Source organism: Pseudophryne corroboree, chromosome 4 (genome assembly GCF_028390025.1).
Source record: "Pseudophryne corroboree isolate aPseCor3 chromosome 4, aPseCor3.hap2, whole genome shotgun sequence".
NCBI classification, from domain to species: Eukaryota; Metazoa; Chordata; class Amphibia; order Anura; family Myobatrachidae; genus Pseudophryne; species Pseudophryne corroboree.
In genome coordinates this window covers 879,108,132-879,126,576 of record NC_086447.1, presented here as the reverse complement: position 1 = coordinate 879,126,576, position 18,445 = coordinate 879,108,132, and the positions used below count along the sequence as shown (strand labels likewise).

Below are 18,445 nucleotides of genomic sequence, written 5' to 3'. Positions count from 1 at the left end.
GAATCGGCGGCAGAAGACTCCTCAGTCTTCTTAAGGTAGCGCACAGCACTGCAGCTGTGCGCCATTGCTCTCAGCACACTTCACACGGCAGTCACTGAGGGTGCAGGGCGCTGGGAGGGGGGCGCCCTGGGAGGCAATGTAAACCTATTTTTTGGCAAAAAAATACCTCACATATAGCCTCCGGGGGCTATATGGAGATATTTAACCCCTGCCAGAATCCGTTGAAGAGCGGGAGACGAGCCCGCCGAAAAAGGGGCGGGGCCTATCTCCTCAGCACACAGCGCCATTTTCCCTCACAGAAAGGCTGGAGGGAAGGCTCCCAGGCTCTCCCCTGCACTGCACTACAGAAACAGGGTTAAAACAGAGAGGGGGGGCACTAATTTGGCGTTAGAAATATATAAAAAGATGCTATAAGGGAAAACACTTATATAAGGTTGTCCCTATATAATTATAGCGTTTTTTGGTGTGTGCTAGCAAACTCTCCCTCTGTCTCTCCAAAGGGCTAGTGGGTCCTGTCCTCTATCAGAGCATTCCCTGTGTGTGTGCTGTGTGTCGGTACGTGTGTGTCGACATGTATGAGGACGATGTTGGTGAGGAGGCGGAGCAATTGCCTGTAATGGTGATGTCACTCTCTAGGGAGTCGACACCGGAATGGATGGCTTATTTAGGGAATTACGTGATAATGTCAACACGCTGCAAGGTCGGTTGACGACATGAGACGGCCGACAAACAATTAGTACCGGTCCAGACGTCTCAAAAACACCGTCAGGGGTTTTAAAACGCCCGTTTACCTTAGTCGGTCGACACAGACACAGACACGGACACTGAATCCAGTGTCGACGGTGAATAAACAAACGTATTCCTTATTAGGGCCACACGTTAAGGGCAATGAAGGAGGTGTTACATATTTCTGATACTACAAGTACCACAAAAGAGGGTATTATGTGGGATGTGAAAAAACTACCTGTAGTTTTTCCTGAATCAGATAAATTAAATGAAGTGTGTGATGATGCGTGGGTTCCCCCCGATAGAAAATTATTGGCGGTATACCCTTTCCCGCCAGAAGTTAGGGCGCGTTGGGAAACACCCCTTAGGGTGGATAAGGCGCTCACACGCTTATCAAAACAAGTGGCGGTACCGTCTATAGATAGGGCCGTCCTCAAGGAGCCAGCTGACAGGAGGCTGGAAAATATCATATAAAAGTATATACACACATACTGGTGTTATACTGCGACCAGCGATCGCCTCAGCCTGGATGTGCAGAGCTGGGGTGGCTTGGTCGGATTCCCTGACTAAAAATATTGATACCCTTGACAGGGACAGTATTTTATTGACTATAGAGCATTTAAAGGATGCATTTCTATATATGCGAGATGCACAGAGGGATATTTGCACTCTGGCATCAAGAGTAAGTGCGATGTCCATATCTGCCAGAAGATGTTTATGGACACGACAGTGGTCAGGTGATGCAGATTCCAAACGGCACAAAGGTGTATTGCCGTATAAAGGAAGAGGAGTTATTTGGGGTCGGTCCATCGGACCTGGTGGCCACGGCAACTGCTGGAAAATCCACCGTTTTTACCCTAAGTCACATCTCTGCAGAAAAAGACACCGTCTTTTCAGCCTCAGTCCTTTCGTCCCTATAAGAGTCATATTTGCCCAGGGATAGAGGAAAGGGAAGAAGACTGCAGCAGGCAGCCCATTCCCAGGAACAGAAGCCTTCCACCGCTTCTGCCAAGCTCTCAGCATGACGCTGGGACCGTACAGGACCCCTGGATCCTACAAGTAGTATCCCAGGGGTACAGATTGGAATGTCGAAACGTTTCCCCCTCGCAGGCTCCTGAAGTCTGCTTTACCAAGGTATCCCTCCGACAAGGAGGCAGTATGGGAAAAAATTCACAAGCTGTATTCCCAGCAGGTGATAATCAAATTACCCCTCCTACAACAAGGAAAAGGGTATTATTCCACACTATATTGTGGTACTGAAGCCAGAAGGCTAGGTGAGACCTATTCTAAATCTAAAAAAATTTGAACACTTACAAAGGTTCAAATCAAGATGGAGTCACTCAGAGCAGTGATAACGAACCAGGAAGAAGGGGACTATATAGTGTCCCGGGACATCAGGGATGCTTACCTCCATGTCCCAAATTTGCCCTTCTCACTAAGGGTACCTCAGGTTCGTGGTATAGAACTGTCACTGTCCGTTTCAGACGCTGCCGTTTGGATTGTCCACGGCACCCCGGGTCTTTACCAAGGTAATGGCCGAAATGATGATTCTTCTTCGAAGAAAAGGCGTCTTAATTACCCCTTACTTGGACGATCTCCTGATAAGGGCAAAGTCCAGGGAACAGTTGGAGGTCGGAGTAGCACTATCTCGGATACTGCTACAACAGCACGGATGGATTCTAAATATTCCAAAATCGCAGCTGATCCTGACGACACGTCTGCTGTGCCTAGGGATGATTCTGGACACAGTCCAGAAAAAGGTGTTTCTCCCGGATGAGAAAGCCAGGGAGTTATCCGAGCTAGTCAAGAACCTCCTAAAACAAGGAAAAGTGTCAGTGCATCATTGCACAAGGGTCCTGGTAAAAATGGTGGCTTCCTACGAAGCAATTCCATTCGGCAGATTTCACGCAAGAACTTTTCAGTGGGATCTGCTGGACAAATGGTCCGGATCGCATCTTCAGATGCATCAGCGGATAACCCTATATCCAAGGACAAGGGTGTCTCTCCTGTGGTGGTTACAGAGTGCTCATCTTCTAGAGGGCCGCAGATTCGGCATTCAGGATTGGATGCTGGTGACCACGGAGGCCAGCACGAGAGGCTGGGGAGCAGTCACACAAGGAAAAAATTTCCAGGGAGTGTGATCAAGTCTGGAGACTTTTCTCCACATAAATATACTGGAGCTAAGGGTAAATTTATAATGCTCTAAGCTTAGCAAGACCTCTGCTTCAAGGTCAGCCGGTATTGATCCAGTGGGAAAAACATCACGGCAGTCGCCCACGTAAACAGACAGGGCGGCACAAGAAGCAGGAGGGCAATGGCAAAAACTGCAAGGACTTTTCGCTGGGCGGAAAATCATGTGATAGCACTGTCAGCAGTGTTTCATTCCGGGAGTGGAAACTGGGAAGCAGACTTCCTCAGCAGGCACGACCTCCACCCGGGAGAGTGGAAACTTCATCGGGAAGTTTTTCCACATGATGGTGAACCGTTGGGAAATACCAAAGGTGGACATGATGGCGTCCTGTCTGAACAAAAAACGGGACAGGTATTGCGCCAGGTCAAGAGACCCTCAGGCAATAGCTGTGGACGTTCTGGTAACACCGTGGGTGTACCAGTCGGTGTATGTGTTCCCTCCTCTGCTTCTCATACCTAAGGTACTGAGAATTATAAGACGTAGAGGAGTAAGAACTATACTCATGGCTCCGGATTGGCCAAGAAGGACTTGGTACCCGGAACTTCAAGAGATGCTCACAGAGGACTTATGGCCTCTGCCGCTAAGAAGGGACTTGCTTCAGCAAGTACCATGTCTGTTCCAAGACTTACCGCAGCTGCGTTTGACGGCATGGCGGTGGAACGCCGGATCCTAAGGGAAAAAGGCATTCCGGAAGAGGTCATTCCTACCCTGGTCAAAGCCAGGAAGGAGGTGACCGCACAACATTATCACCACATGTGGCGAAAATATGTTGCGTGGTGTGAGGCCAGGAAGGCCCCACGAAGAAATTTCAACTCGGTCGATTCCTGCATTTCCTGCAAACAGGAGTGTCTATGGGCCTCAAATTGGGGCCCATTAAGGTTCAAATTTCGGCCCTGTCGATTTTCTTCCAGAAAGAATTGGCTTCAGTTCCTGAAGTCCAGAAGTTTGTCAAGGGAGTATTGCATATACAACCCCCTTTTGTGCCTCCAGTGGCACTGTGGGATCTCAACGTAGTTCTGGGATTCCTCAAATCACATTGGTTTAAAACCAGTCAAATCTGTGGATTTGAAGCATCTCACATGAAAAGTGACCATGCTCTTGGCCCTGGCCTGGGTCAGGCGAGTGTCAAATTGGTGGGTTTTTTCTCAAAAAAGCCCATATCTGTTTGTCCATTCGGACAGGGCAGAGCTGCGGACTCGTCCCCAGTTCTCTCCCTAAGGTGGTGTCAGTGTTTCACCTGAACCAGCTTATTGTGGTGCCTTGCGCCTACTAGGGACTTGGAGGACTCCAAGTTGCTGGATGTTGTCAGGGCCCTGAAAGTATAGGTTCCAGGACGGCTGGAGTCAGGAAAACTGACTTGCTGTTATCCTGTATGCACCCAACAAACTGGGTGCTCTTGCTTCTAAGCAGACTATTGCTAGTTGGATGTGTAATACAATTCAGCTTGCACATTCTGTGGCAGGCCTGCCACAGCCAAAATATGTAAATGCCCATTCCACAAGGAAGGTGGGCTCATCTTGGGCGGCTGCCCGAGGGGTCTCGGCTTTACAACTTTGCCGAGCGGCTATTTAGTCAGGGGCAAACACGTTTGTAAAATCCTACAAATTTGATACCCTGGCTAAGGAGGACCTGGAGTTCTCTCATTCGGTGCTGCAGAGTCATCCGCACTCTCCCGCCCGTTTGGGAGCTTTGGTATAATCCCCATGGTCCTTTCAGGAACCCCAGCATCCACTAGGACGATAGAGAAAATAAGAATTTACTTACCGATAATTCTATTTCTCGGAGTCCGTAGTGGATGCTGGGCGCCCATCCCAAGTGCGGATTATCTGCATTACTTGTACATAGTTACAAAAATCGGGTTATTATTGTTGTGAGCCATCTTTTCAGAGGCTCCGCTGTTATCATACTGTTAACTGGGTTCAGATCACAGGTTGTACAGTGTGATTGGTGTGGCTGGTATGAGTCTTACCCGGGATTCAAAATCCTTCCTTATTGTGTACGCTCGTCCGGGCACAGTATCCTAACTGAGGCTTGGAGGAGGGTCATAGGGGGAGGAGCCAGTGCACACCACCTGATCCTAAAGCTTTACTTTTTGTGCCCTGTCTCCTGCGGAGCCGCTATTCCCCATGGTCCTTTCAGGAACCCCAGCATCCACTACGGACTCCGAGAAATAGAATTATCGGTAAGTAAATTCTTATTTTTTTACTGCTTTTTTTAACAATTCGCAAAAAAATAGACCCGCACTTGAGCACTCAGAGACTAACACCCAAATACGAATGAATAGTGAATACCCGTATTGTATGAAATAACAGCCGCGTTTGACCGATGGTCTATTCATTCGTATTTCAGAACTTTGCCAATCAAACCATTACGAATAGACCAGACACTGCCGAGTTTTCTGTTTAATGAATTCCCGGATTGGGACTTAGAAAAAAAAACACAAATCGGCAAAACTCGGATTCTTAGTAAATACTGGCCATGGTTGGATTCTGAACCTTCCAAAGTCACATATGGAACCAACCCAGAGGTTGTTCTCTCTGGGAATGATCCTGGACATGGAAGTGCAGAATGTGTTTCTTCCGCAGGAAAAGGCGTTGGTAATACAGACTATGGTCCGGGATGTCCTGAAGCCAGCCCGGGTGTTGGTTCATCAATGCATTTGCCTGTTGGGAAAGATGGTGGCTTCTTATGAGGCTCTCCAGTACGGGAGGTTCCACGCTTGGACTTTCCAACTGGATCTTCTGGACAAGTGGTCGGGATCTCATCTCCACATGCACCAGAGAATTTGTCTGTCACCAAAGGCCAGGATTTCGCTCCTCCGGTGGTTACAATTACCTCACCTTCTGGAGGGCTGCAGGTTCGGTATTCAGGATTGGGTCCTTCTAACCACGGATGCGAGCCTTCAGGGCTGGGGAGCAGTCACTCAAGCAGTAACTTTCCAAGGACGGTGGTCAAGCCTGGAAGTCGGCCTGCCCATCAACATCCTGGAACTAAGAGCCGTCTACAACGGTCTTCTTCAGGCGGCACCTCTTCTAAGAAATTGGGCCATTCAAGTGCAGTCGGATAATTTAACAACAGTGGCTTACATAAACCGACAGGGCGGAACGAAGAGCATAGCGGCAATGTCCGAGGTGACAAGAATACTCCTCTGGACAGAAAAACACGCATTGGTGCTGTCAGCCATCTTCATTCTGGGAGTAGACAACTGGGAAGCAGACTTCCTCAGCAGACACGATCTCCATCCAGGGGAGTGGGGTCTCTATCTGGAGGTATTCAAAGCAATAACAGACCTATGGGGATTACCCCAAATAGACATGATGGCCTCTCGTCTCAACAAGAAGCTTCGGCGTTATTGTTCCAGGTCGAGGGACCCACAAGCAGTGGCAGTGGACACCCTGCTGTCTCCATAGGTGTTCCAGTCAGTGTACGTGTTTCCACCACTCCCACTCATCCCAAGAATCCTAAAACTCATAAGGAGAACAAGGGTTCGAGCGATCCTCATTGCCCCAGACTGGCCAAGAAGGGCTTGGTACACGGACCTTCTGAATCTACTGCTAGAAGAACTGAGGCCTCTTCCTCTTCGGGAGGACCTGCTGCGGCAGGGGCCATTCGCCAATCAAGACTTACCATGGCTACGTTTAAAGGCGTGGAAGTTGAGTGCCTGATTCTTGCTCGGAAGGGCATTCTGAAGAAGGTCATTCCTACCCTGATACAGGCTAGGAAAGGGGTAACGTCTAAACATTACCATCGTATTTGGAAGAAATATGTCTCTTGGTGTGAATTCAAGAAGTTTCAACTCAGACGTTTTCTTCTCTTCCTGCAGGCAGGTGTGTATATGGGCCTGAGGTTGGGATCTGTGAAGGTCCAAATTTTGGCCCTCTCCATCTTCTTCCAGAAACATTTGGCTGCCCTCCCTGAGGTTCAGACTTTTTTGAAGGGAGTTCTGCACATCCAACCCTTTGTACCGCCTACGGCGCCTTGGGACCTTAACGTGGTGCTGCAGTTCCTCCAGTCGGATTGGTTTGAGCCTCTACAGGAGGTTGAGGTCAAATTTCTTACATGGAAGGCGGTCACGTTGTTGGCCTTAGCTTCTGCTAGACGCATGTCCGAATTGGGGGCTTTATCCTGTAAAAGCCCTTACTTGATCTTCCACGAAGATAGAGCTGAGCGCCGGACACGTCAGGTTGTGTCGGCATTTCATATCAACCAACCTATTGTGGTGCCAGTGGCTACTGACTCCAAATTCACATCAAAGTCCTTGGATGTTGTAAAGGCTCTGAAGATATATGTGAAGAGAACTTCTCGTCACAGAAAGTCGGACTCTCTGTTTGTACTATATGATCCCAAGAAAATTGGGTGTCCTGCTTCTAAGCAGACTATTTCTCGCTGGATTCGGTTCACTATCCAGCATGCTTATTCTATGGCAGGACTGCCGTGTCCAAGATCTGTTAAGGCTCAATCTAATCGTAAGGTGGGGTCTTCCTGGGCGGCTGCCCGGGGTGTCTCGGCAGTGCAACTTTGCCGAGCTGCAACTTGGTCTGGGTCGAACACGTTTGCAAAGTTTTACTTTGGCCTATGAAGATCTAAAATTCAGTCAATCAGTTCTGCAGGAGCCTCCGCGCTCTCCCTCCCGTTCTGGGAGCTTTGGTACATCCCCATGGTACTAATGTGGACCCCAGCACCCTCTAGGACGTAAGAGAAAATAGGATATTGGTTATCTACTGGTAAATCCTTTTCTCATAGTCCGTAGAGGATGCTGGGCGCCCGCCCAGCACTTCAAAATCCTGCAACCGTTATCTGGTTCAGTACAACTTTGTTTAGTTATGTACTGCATTGTTACTTGGTAAGTAATGTTTCAGCAGTTGCTGAGTTTTTCAAGCTGGTTAGCTTGATGTGCCTTGTATGTGTGAGCTGGTATGAATCTCGCCACTATCTGTGTTAAATCCTTCTCTCGAAGATGTCCGTCTCCTTTGGCACAGTTTCTAGACTGAGTCTGGTAGGAGGGGCATAGAGGGAGGAGCCAGCACACACTCTCAAACTCTTAAAGTGCCAATGGCTCCTGGTGGACCCGTCTATACCTTATGGTACTAATGTGGACCCCAGCATCCTCTACGGACTACGAGAAAAGGATTTACCGGTAGGTAACTAAAATCCTATTTTGAGTGCATTGTGTTTTTATTGGCAGTCACTGATCTTTCAAATTGGCTTTCTATGTTTTCAGTCTTGTTGGTGACACTCTGCTGGCGACAGCTTTCCTATCGTACTGCGGACCATTCAATCAAATATTTAGGAACCTTTTACTGAAAGACATATGGGAAACAGAATTAGAAAACAGGGGAATTCCATTTTCCGGAAACTTAAATGTACTTTCAATGTTAGTGGACCAGTCAACTGTAAGTATAATATTTTATTTTTGTTTGTTAATATTTAGTGTTCCAATCTACTATTTTCTCTATTATACAGTAGTAATACTAGGAATTGGAATGTGTGAAATATATACAGGTACTACCACTAAAATAAAATATAAGAGTTAAACACCCCCACAAAATGACATATTGCCATATAGTATAGTATAGTATAGTATAGTATATGTGTCGTCCTGCAGTCATGTTAAACAGCCCTTCTAGTTGCACCTAGTCGAGAGTGTGTTTAATGCCATGCGTCTTTTTGTGCATTTCCCCCCCCAAAAAAATGCATCTTATTCGCATTGCTGTGTGAATTAAAAGCAAAAGCAAACTCTGCTTATTAAAATGATATGCAGCATGCCTATATTATGTGTGCGACTGCAGCAATATCTGCATATGAAATGCATGCTACAGTGTTTTCCTGGAAACAGCATTTCGTATGCAGATACAGCCACAGCGGCACACAGAATATAGGCATGCCACTTATAATTTGAATCAGTTTGCTTGTGCGTCTTATTCACACAGCAATGCAAATAAGATGAATTTTCAGCAAAATAAGACACCCGACGTTAGCAGAGTTGCACAGGAACTGCCGACTCACTCACGCCAGGCATCTCGTGGTGCATGGAATATTGAGGTTAGATGTATGAGGACATATCTGTATAATAATGTTTGAACATGTCACATAGTGATAATTCCTTCACATCATCCTGGCTGAGATGGTCAGTGGTCTGGTGTAACTATAAGGCTAGACCTCATGGACAGTAGGCACCAGGCAACAACCGGGAGTTTGTATAGGATATGGAGAAGGTAATAATTTATGCAGTGGGCAGGTTTGTGTCTTAGGGCAGTGGTCTCCTAACTTTGTCGAATCACGCCGCCCTAGAATATCAGAATTTTTTTCACGGCACCGCTAGGCCAAAAATTTCTTATTGAGAAATTTAGAAAGAAATATTACATTAAGTAGATCGCGTTTATATGTCATCCTTAGGGTCAGTTGTGTGGTGAGGGACAAGATTTGCTTCTGTTTGGCCGCATATTTTATGACTGGCAGCCACCAGCACTGGTTTTGCCTATTATATTGACCATGAATAATTTGAATTGGTCCTGGACCACCAACCCAGGGCACCCCTGCAAGTGTCCCGAGGCACCCCAGAGAGCCACAGCACACAGTTTGTGAACCTCTGTCTTAGGGAACTGATACAGAATGTGTGATTTTGAGAGAATCACTGTGCCAAGTCCGGAGGAACAGGTTACTAATATGAGAACAGTATGATTAGTGCAGCTTTTGTGAAATACCTGTATGTGTGGGGGAAGAGTTTTGTGCCCAGCTTAACTTCAGTATTAACTCAATCAACATACTTTCTCTAGCATCCATAAGGGATATTGGAGAATCTAGTACGATGGGGTATAAATGGGGTCCAAAGGAGCCAGTGCACTTTAAATTTCTTCACTAGGTGTGCTGGCTCCTCCCCTCTATGCCCCCTCCCACAGGCAGTTTAGAAAAAAGTGCCCTCAGGAGAGGATGAACATCTCTGAGCTCCAAAGAGTTTTCTTCAATTTCTTTTTAATGTTTGTTATTTTCGGTATGCTGTTTGGGCAACAGCAAACCTGCACCGTGGGAGTTAGGAGGGGGAAGGGGGGAGGCCGGTCACCGGCCTTATGAGGTGCAGAGCCGCTTCCGCACTGCAGGACCACCCTCCTCAGGAATTGTTGTTCAGCGGGGCACTGCGCCTTGGCTGTCACAGCCGCAGTACTGCCTGAAGGTGACATCTGTGGTGAGTACAAACCGGGGGCCCCGCTAGAGGTTCACTGTGCGGCTGAACGCGAGCGCGGCTTACGGGACCCTTCTGGGGGGGTCCTGCTAAGATCCCCCATGTATCTATCTGGGTCCTCTACAGGACAGACGGGACAGAATTTATTAGTGTTTACTGTGATAAAGTTAGCTGACAGCCTCACTGGGGCTGTACAGCTAAGGGTGTGCTGATGTCCTTCTCTCTCTGGGGTATATTTACTAAGCTCCCGATTTTGACCGAGATGCCGTTTTTTCTTCAAAGTGTCATCTCGGTTAATCTCGGTCATTTACTAAACACTAATCACGGCAGTGATGAGGGCATTCGTAATTTTTTGCTAGTTCAGGTAAAAAATTACGAATGAATACACCATCGGTCAAATTACGCCTGTTTAGATATGAATCTCGGTCATTTACTAAGAAGTGCAAAGCAAAAAAACACAAAACACTGCCGTGAAAAATTACAACTCGTAAAAAAGTCCTAAAAAAAAACAGACCTGCTTTTTTTTTCCGTGATTTGAGATGCATGCAGGGATCCATGAGATCCGTGCATGTATATCAGTGGGAAGGGGTGGGAAAGTGCTTATTTTTGCCAAAAAAATTGCGTGGGGTCCCCCCTCCTAAGCATAACCAGCCTCGGGCTCTTTGAGCCGATCCTGGTTGCAGAAATATGGGGAAAAAAATGACAGGGGTTCCCCCATATTTAAGCAACCAGCATCGGGCTCTGCGCCTGGTCCTGGTCCCAAAAATACGGGGGACAAAAAGAGTAGGGGTCCCCCGTATTTTTAAAACCAGCACCGGGCTCCACTAGCTGGACAGATAATGCCACAGCCGGGGGTCACTTTTATACAGCGCCCTGCGGCCGTGGCATCAAAAATCCAACTAGTCACCCCTGGCCGGGGTACCCTGGGGGAGTGGGAACCCCTTCAATCAAGGGGTCCCCCCCCCCCAGCCACCCAAGGGCCAGGGGTGAAGCCCGAGGCTGTCCCCCCCCCATCCAATGGGCTGCGGATGGGAGGGCTGATAGCCTTTGTTGTAAAATAAAAGATATTGTTTTTAGTAGCAGTACTACAAGTCCCAGCAAGCCTCCCCCGCATGCTGGTACTTGGAGAACCACAAGTACCAGCATGCGGCGGAAAAACGGGCCCGCTGGTACCTGTAGTACTACCACTAAAAAAATACCCAAAAAAACACAAGACACACACACCGTGAAAGTATAATTTTATTACATACATACACACATACATACATACTTACCTTATGTTCTCACGCAGGTCGGTCCTCTTCTCCAGTAGAATCCAAGGGCTACCTGTTGAAGAAATTCTACTCACCAGATCCATGGGTCCAGGCTCCTCGGCAAATCCAGGGTTAATCCACGTACTTGAATAAATAAAAAAAAACGGTGTCCCGACCACGAACTGAAAGGGGACCCATGTTTGCACATGGGTCACCTTCCCACGAATGCCAGAAACCCACTTTGACTTCTGTCTAAGTGGGTTTCTTCAGCCAATCAGGGAGTGCCACGTTGTAGCACTCTCCTGATCAGCTGTGTGCTGCTGTCCTCACTGACAGGCGGCACACGGCAGTGTTACAATGTAGCGCCTATGCGCTCCATTGTAACCAATGCTGGGAACTTTCTGCTCAGCGGTGACGTCACTTTAGGTCAACCGCAGGGCAGAAAGTTCCCATCATTGGTTACAATGTAGCGCATAGGCGCTACATTGTAACACTGCCGCGTGCTGCCTGTCAGTGAGGACAGCAGCACACAGCTGATCAGGAGAGTGCTACAACGTGGCACTCCCTGATTGGCTGAAGAAACCCACTTAGACAGAAGTCAAAGTGGGTTTCTGGCATTCGTGGGAAGGTGACCCATGTGCAAACATGGGTCCCCTTTCAGTTCGTGGTCGGGACACCGTTTTTTTTTATTTATTCAAGTACGTGGATTAACCCTGGATTTGCCGAGGAGCCTGGACCCATGGATCTGGTGAGTAGAATTTCTTCAACAGGTAGCCCTTGGATTCTACTGGAGAAGAGGACCGACCTGCGTGAGAACATAAGGTAAGTATGTATGTATGTGTGTATGTATGTAATAAAATTATACTTTCACGGTGTGTGTGTCTTGTGTTTTTTTGGGTATTTTTTTAGTGGTAGTACTACAGGTACCAGCGGGCCCGTTTTTCCGCCGCATGCTGGTACTTGTGGTTCTCCAAGTACCAGCATGCGGGGGAGGCTTGCTGGGACTTGTAGTACTGCTACTAAAAACAATATCTTTTCATTATCACAAATGGCTATCAGCCCTCCCATCCGCAGCCCATTGGATGGGGGGGGACAGCCTCGGGCTTCACCCCTGGCCCTTGGGTGGCTGGGGGGGGGGACCCCTTGATTGAAGGGGTCCCCACTCCCCCAGGGTACCCCGGCCAGGGGTGACTAGTTGGATTTTTGATGCCACGGCCGCAGGGCACTGTATAAAAGTGACCCCCGGCTGTGGCATTATCTGTCCAGCTAGTGGAGCCCGGTGCTGGTTTTAAAAATACGGGGGACCCCTACTCTTTTTGTCCCCCGTATTTTTGGAACCAGGACCAGGCGCAGAGCCCGATGCTGGTTGCTTAAATATGGGGGAACCCCTGTCAATTTTTTCCCCATATTTCTGCAACCAGGATCGGCTCAAAGAGCCCGAGGCTGGTTATGCTTAGGAGGGGGGACCCCACGCATTTTTTTTGGGGATTTTACATTGTTTAATTAAAAAAAAAAAAAATAAGAACCCCAGCACGGATCACACAGATCCGGCCGAGATTGATTGTAAAAAAAAAACGGCAGTGTTTTGCTAATCACTGCCGTAAAAATAGGTAAAAAAAAACGAATGACATCGACATCGGAAGCCAAGAAAAATACGAATACGACAGCTTAGTAAATCCATCGTAATCAATTCAAAAAGTTGCAGTTTTACACTGTCGATGTCATTCGTGATTGAACTTTGACCTATTTTCGGAAATTACGAATCTTAGTAAATATACCCCTGTGTGTCTCCTCTCACATACAGTAGGGCAGGCTTGCAATATATTACTATCTGTGTGTATGTGTATGGGATTGTGCCTACTGTGAAACATGGGTAAACACAAGCTGTCCAGTGTATGCCACACCAGATTCTCTCCATTCTCATCTGATTCTGTTTCATGTGAATAATGCAGCCAATCTTCACAAATCAGTGAAGGGGCTGGGGGAGAGGGTCCAGAGCGCCACTGGTTAGGGTCTCTTAAAACTATGATGTCTGATATATCATCCCAGCTCACTGCTAATGTTCAGAAAACTCAGCTACTACAACAGATTGTTGCAGATTGAGCTGCTTGGGCAAATGTTGCTCAGCCCCCCTCCGCTCATGCAGGACCACAAAAGCGTGGTTTGCCTGCTCTACTATCTGACACAGATGAGGATATACAGGAGGATGGGGAGTACTTGGACCCCGTTAGTGGGGATCCCGATTCTCCTCAGGGTATTAAACCCCTAATTTTGGCTATACTGGACGTGTTAAAGCTCCCTCTAGAGGAGACTGCGTCACAGCAGTCGTTTTTCTTTACACAAAACAAGCATAATGTCACTTTCCCTGATTCTGCAGAGTTAGATGACCTATTCAAGCTGGCATGGAAAAATCCAGACAAAAAATTCCAAGTGTCCAAAAAGTTTTTGCGCACTTCCCATTTTCTCCTGATGGTTGGAAATTTTGGGAGGAACCCCAGGGGTTGATGTATCAGTCTCTTGCCTGTCCAAAAAGGCGGTGCTGCCTGCCCCGGTCTCCTTTACCATCAAAGATCCTGGGGATAGGAAAATAGTGACTACACTCAAATCTATTTACAGGGCAGCAGGTGTATCGCAAAGGCTGGTCATTGTGGGTTGCTGGATGATCCATGCCATTCATTCATGGGCCACTCAAATTCAGGGAGGCCTCTCCGGGGCTATGCCCCTGGTCACTATGGTGACCCTTCTAAAGCACATTCAGGACACTACACGTGTCCTCTGTGATTCCCTCAAGAAAATGGGGATCATTAATTCTAGGACTTCTGCCATGGCATTGTCCGTGCGCAGGGCCTTGTGGTTGCGTCAGTGGCTAGTTTCCAAAGTTACGGCTGGGAAATCCACGTTTCTTCCTTCTGGGGCCCCACCGGCGAGATGCTCCCACCCGGGGCTGTCTTTCCAGTCCTTTCGATCTCGCAGATTTCGATCTAAGGCCAGATGTGCCTCTAATGTGACTAGAGGCACCAGAGGTAAGTCAAGAAAACCTGAAAGCACCAGCTCTCAGGAATAGACCACCAGTTCTGCTTCCGCTAAAACCTCAGCATGACGGTGCCCACCGACCCCAAGCGGATCTCGAGCTGCGTCACTTCAGCCGAATTTGGGAGGCTTCCTGCCAGGATACCTGGGTCAGGGATCTCATTTCTCAAGGCTACAAGCTGGATTTCGACTGTACTCCTCCCCAACGATTTTTCAGATCAAGCTTACCAGCTTTGGAGGATATGCAGGTTATGTTGTAACAGGCCATCCTAAAGTTGGTCCAGTCCCACGTCATTGTTCCAGTACCAATACCGCTATGCAGCATGGGTTATTACTCCAACCAGTTTGTGGTACCGAAACCGGACGGTTCGGTCAGACCCATTCTGAATCCTGAATCTAAAATCCCTGAATCCTTACTTGACGGTGTTTAAGTTCAAAATGGAATCATTGCAAGCAGTGATTGCAGGACTGGAAGAACAGGAATTCATGGTCTCCTTGGATATCAAGGATGCCTTTATCCATATTCCGATTTGGCCAACTCATCAGGCGTACCTGCAGTTTGCCCTTCTGGACAATCATTACCAATTCCAGGTGCTGCCCTTCGGCCTGTCCATAGCTCCGATGGTGTTCACAAAGGTGATGGCAGAGATGATGTTCCAGCTCCGGGTCCAGGGAGTCAATATTGTCTCTTACCTGGACGACCTTCTGATCAAAGCAAGATCCAGGGAGCTTTTGTTGCTCCAAATCAACTGCACTATCCAACTTCTGTCACACCATGGGTGGATCTTCAACTTGCAGATGTCCCACCTGGAGCTGACTCAGCGTCTCCTGTTCCTGGGGATGTTGCTGGATACTGTGGCCCAGAAGGTGTTCCTACCAGAGGACAAGGAGAGAACGCTTCAGGAGATGGTCCGCATGGTACTCCGACATGCTCGAGTGTCCATCCATCTTTGCATAAGATCTTTGGGGAAGATGGTCGCCTCATAAGAGGAGATCCAATATGGACGGTTCCATGCCAGAACTTTTCAGCTGGATCTCCTGAGCAAATGGTCCGGATCACATCTTCAGATGCATCGGATGATACAGCTGTCGCCTCAGGTCAGGATTTCCCTCCTGTGGTGGCTGCAGTCCTCCAAACTACTGGATGGCCGGAGTTTCGGGATTCAGGATTGGACCCTCCTCACGACGAATGCGAGTCTAAGAGGATGGGGAGCTGTCATCCAAGGGGCGCAGTTCCAGGGCAGGTGGTCAGCCCACGAAAGCCTCCTTCCGATCAACATTCTGGAACTTTGGGCAATCTAAAATGCTCTACTTCAGGCCTCTCCTCTGCTCAAGGATCGGGCGATCCAGGTTCAGTCGGACAACACCACAGCAGTGGTGTACGTCAATCGGCAAGGGGGGACAAAAAGCAGAGGGTGCATGCGGGGGGTGTCAAAGATACTCCTCTGGACGGAAAGAAATGCAAGAGCAATGTCTGCAATCTTCATGCCGGGAGTGGACAACTGGGAAGCGGACTTCCTGAGTCGTCACGATCTACACCCGGGGGAGTGGGGTCTCCACCAGCAGGTGTTACAGCAGAACATCCACCGGTGGGGCTGCCCACAGATAGACATGATGGCTTCTCGTCTCAATAAGAAGCTTCACTGGTATTGCTCACGAACCAGGGACCCTCAGGCGAGGGCAGTAGATGCACTGACGTCACCTTGGCCTTACCGGCTGGTTTACCTGTTTCCTCCAATTCCGTTGCTCCCATGGGTGCTCAAGCGTATCAGAAATCAGGGATTCTAATTGCCCCGGATTGGCCTCGGAGGGCGTGGCACACGGATATTCTGGACATGTCCATCAAAGACCCTTGGGGTCTACCACTAAGAAGCAATCTTCTTCAACAAGGACCCTTCGTCTACCTGGACTTACAGCAACTTCATTTGACGGCATGGAAGTTGAGCGGAACATCCTAGCTCACAAGGGCCTTTCCAAAAAGGTTATTGCTACCATGGTTCAGGCCAGTAAACCTGACACATCAAAACACTATCATCATATTTGGAGAAGATATGTCTCTTGGTGCGAGGAACACACGTATCCACCTAGAGTTCCACTTGGGACGTTTCTTTGTTTCCTGCAGGCTGGTCTGGGTTCCATTAAGGTACAGATTTCAGCTCTCTCCATTTTCTTCCAGAAGAAATTAGCACTGTTGAAATTGAAAGGCTAAATATAGTATTAATTGCACTATACTGGAAATTCCTGAGGAGGAAAGGGATCTAGGAGTCACTATTTCAGGTGACTTAAAGGGGATGCAGTCACTTTACCTCCAATCATAATCCCGACGGACTATATACCGACACCCATTGACCGATGGTCGAAATCCCGACAAGGTCTAAATACCGACACGGACTAAATACCGATATGTAAAATACCGACAAGGTCTATATACCGACATGTAAAATGCCGACAGGTCGAAATACCGACACAAGTTTTTCATGATTTTTTTCATTAAAACCGACTTGTTCATACTTTACCGTCCCAGTGGACCTGGAGGGGGAATATAATAGTGTGCCGAGCGCAGCGAGGCACCGTGCCCGAAGCATGGCGAGCGCAGCGAGCCATGCGAGGGGACGCGGTACACTTTATATGGTGTCCATGTTGATTTATGTCGACATACACACAAAAAAACATCAAAAAATGCATGTCGGTATTTCGACCTGTCGGCATTTTACATGTCGGTATTTAGACCTTGTCGGTATTTTACATGTCGGTATTTAGTCCGTGTCGGTATTTAGACCTTGTCGGGATTTCGACCATCGGTCAATGGGTGTCGGTATATAGACCGTCGGGATTATGATTGGCGGAATTTTATACCGATCCCACTTAAAGGCAGGTAAGCAATGTAACAAAGCAATAAGGAAGGCTAGTCAGATGCTTGGCTGCATTGGGAGAGGAATCAGCAGCAGCAGAAAGAAAGAAGTAATAATGCCACTGTATAGGTCATTGGTACGGCCTCATCTAGCATACTGTGTTCAGTTCTGGTTTTCAGAAGGCTATTAATACTTTAGATACTATATAAAGAAGGGCAGCTAAAATGGTGAATGTCCTTCAGCACAAAACTTATCTGGAAAGACTAAAAGATCTTAATATGTATAGTATGGAGCAGAGAAGGGAAAATTGGGACATGATAGACACTAATATAGAAAGGGTTTTAACAAGGTACAGGAGGAAGACATTCTACAAAGGAAGAGAAGTATTAGAACATGCACTGAGACTGGAGAGAGGTAGGTTCAGGGGAAACTTTTCATCACAGAAAGGGTAGTGGATAAGTGGAATAGCCTCCCATCAGAGGTGGTAGAGGCTAAGAAAATAGAGCAATTTAAGCATGCATAGGATAGGCATAAGTATAGCCTTACACAGAAATCAGGATCAAATAGAGTTTGAGGTAAAAACTTGATTAAAAAAGGGGCAGGCTAGATGGACCAAGTGGTTCTTGTCTGACTGCGTCGCAGTCCTTGTTTTCATGTTTATTCATTCACAGTAGTTACTTCTACATTCACAGTAGTTACTTCTTACATTCTATTTCCGAAGTACACTAAACAAAGAGACTATGGATGATATAAGAAGCTAGCTGTCTCCTACTTTACCTGTAACTTTTTGGACTACAGGAAAACATCCTAGCAAGTGGATGAAAGTGCGTGATAACAGGGAAATATACAAACTCCATGTTGATGGCATCCAAGTCCCGCTGGAACCAAAAGTGATCACATTGTCTTTATGGTTCTGTGATTTGTGACAATGATTCTACTTACTGTTTCTTAAATGTGTTTTATTTAAAGGTGAGTGAATGGAACCTCCAGGGTTTACCAGGAGATGATCATTCCATTCAAAATGGCATTATCATTACTAAGGCAACTAGATACCCAATTCTCATTGATCCCCAGAACCAAGGGAAGACATGGATCAAAAACATGGAGAAAAACAATGAACTTCAGGTTAGTTATAATAATACAATTGCACATTTTATCTATGTACATGAAAATAATAATTTTGTCTTTATGGCTTTACTGTAGCTCCCCAGGT

General features: G+C 47.4%; 1 protein-coding gene across 1 annotated transcript in view; it reads left to right on the top strand.

Moving 5' to 3' along the window:
• Window positions 1-18,445, top strand: part of DNAH8 (dynein axonemal heavy chain 8) — a 1,853,457-nt gene that overhangs the window by 1,653,917 nt on the left and 181,095 nt on the right. Inside the window, exons 73-74 of the mRNA XM_063918852.1 lie at window positions 8,139-8,310; window positions 18,202-18,357. Of these exons, the coding sequence (XP_063774922.1) occupies window positions 8,139-8,310; window positions 18,202-18,357 (328 nt within the window). The remainder of the gene's footprint in view (window positions 1-8,138; window positions 8,311-18,201; window positions 18,358-18,445) is intronic.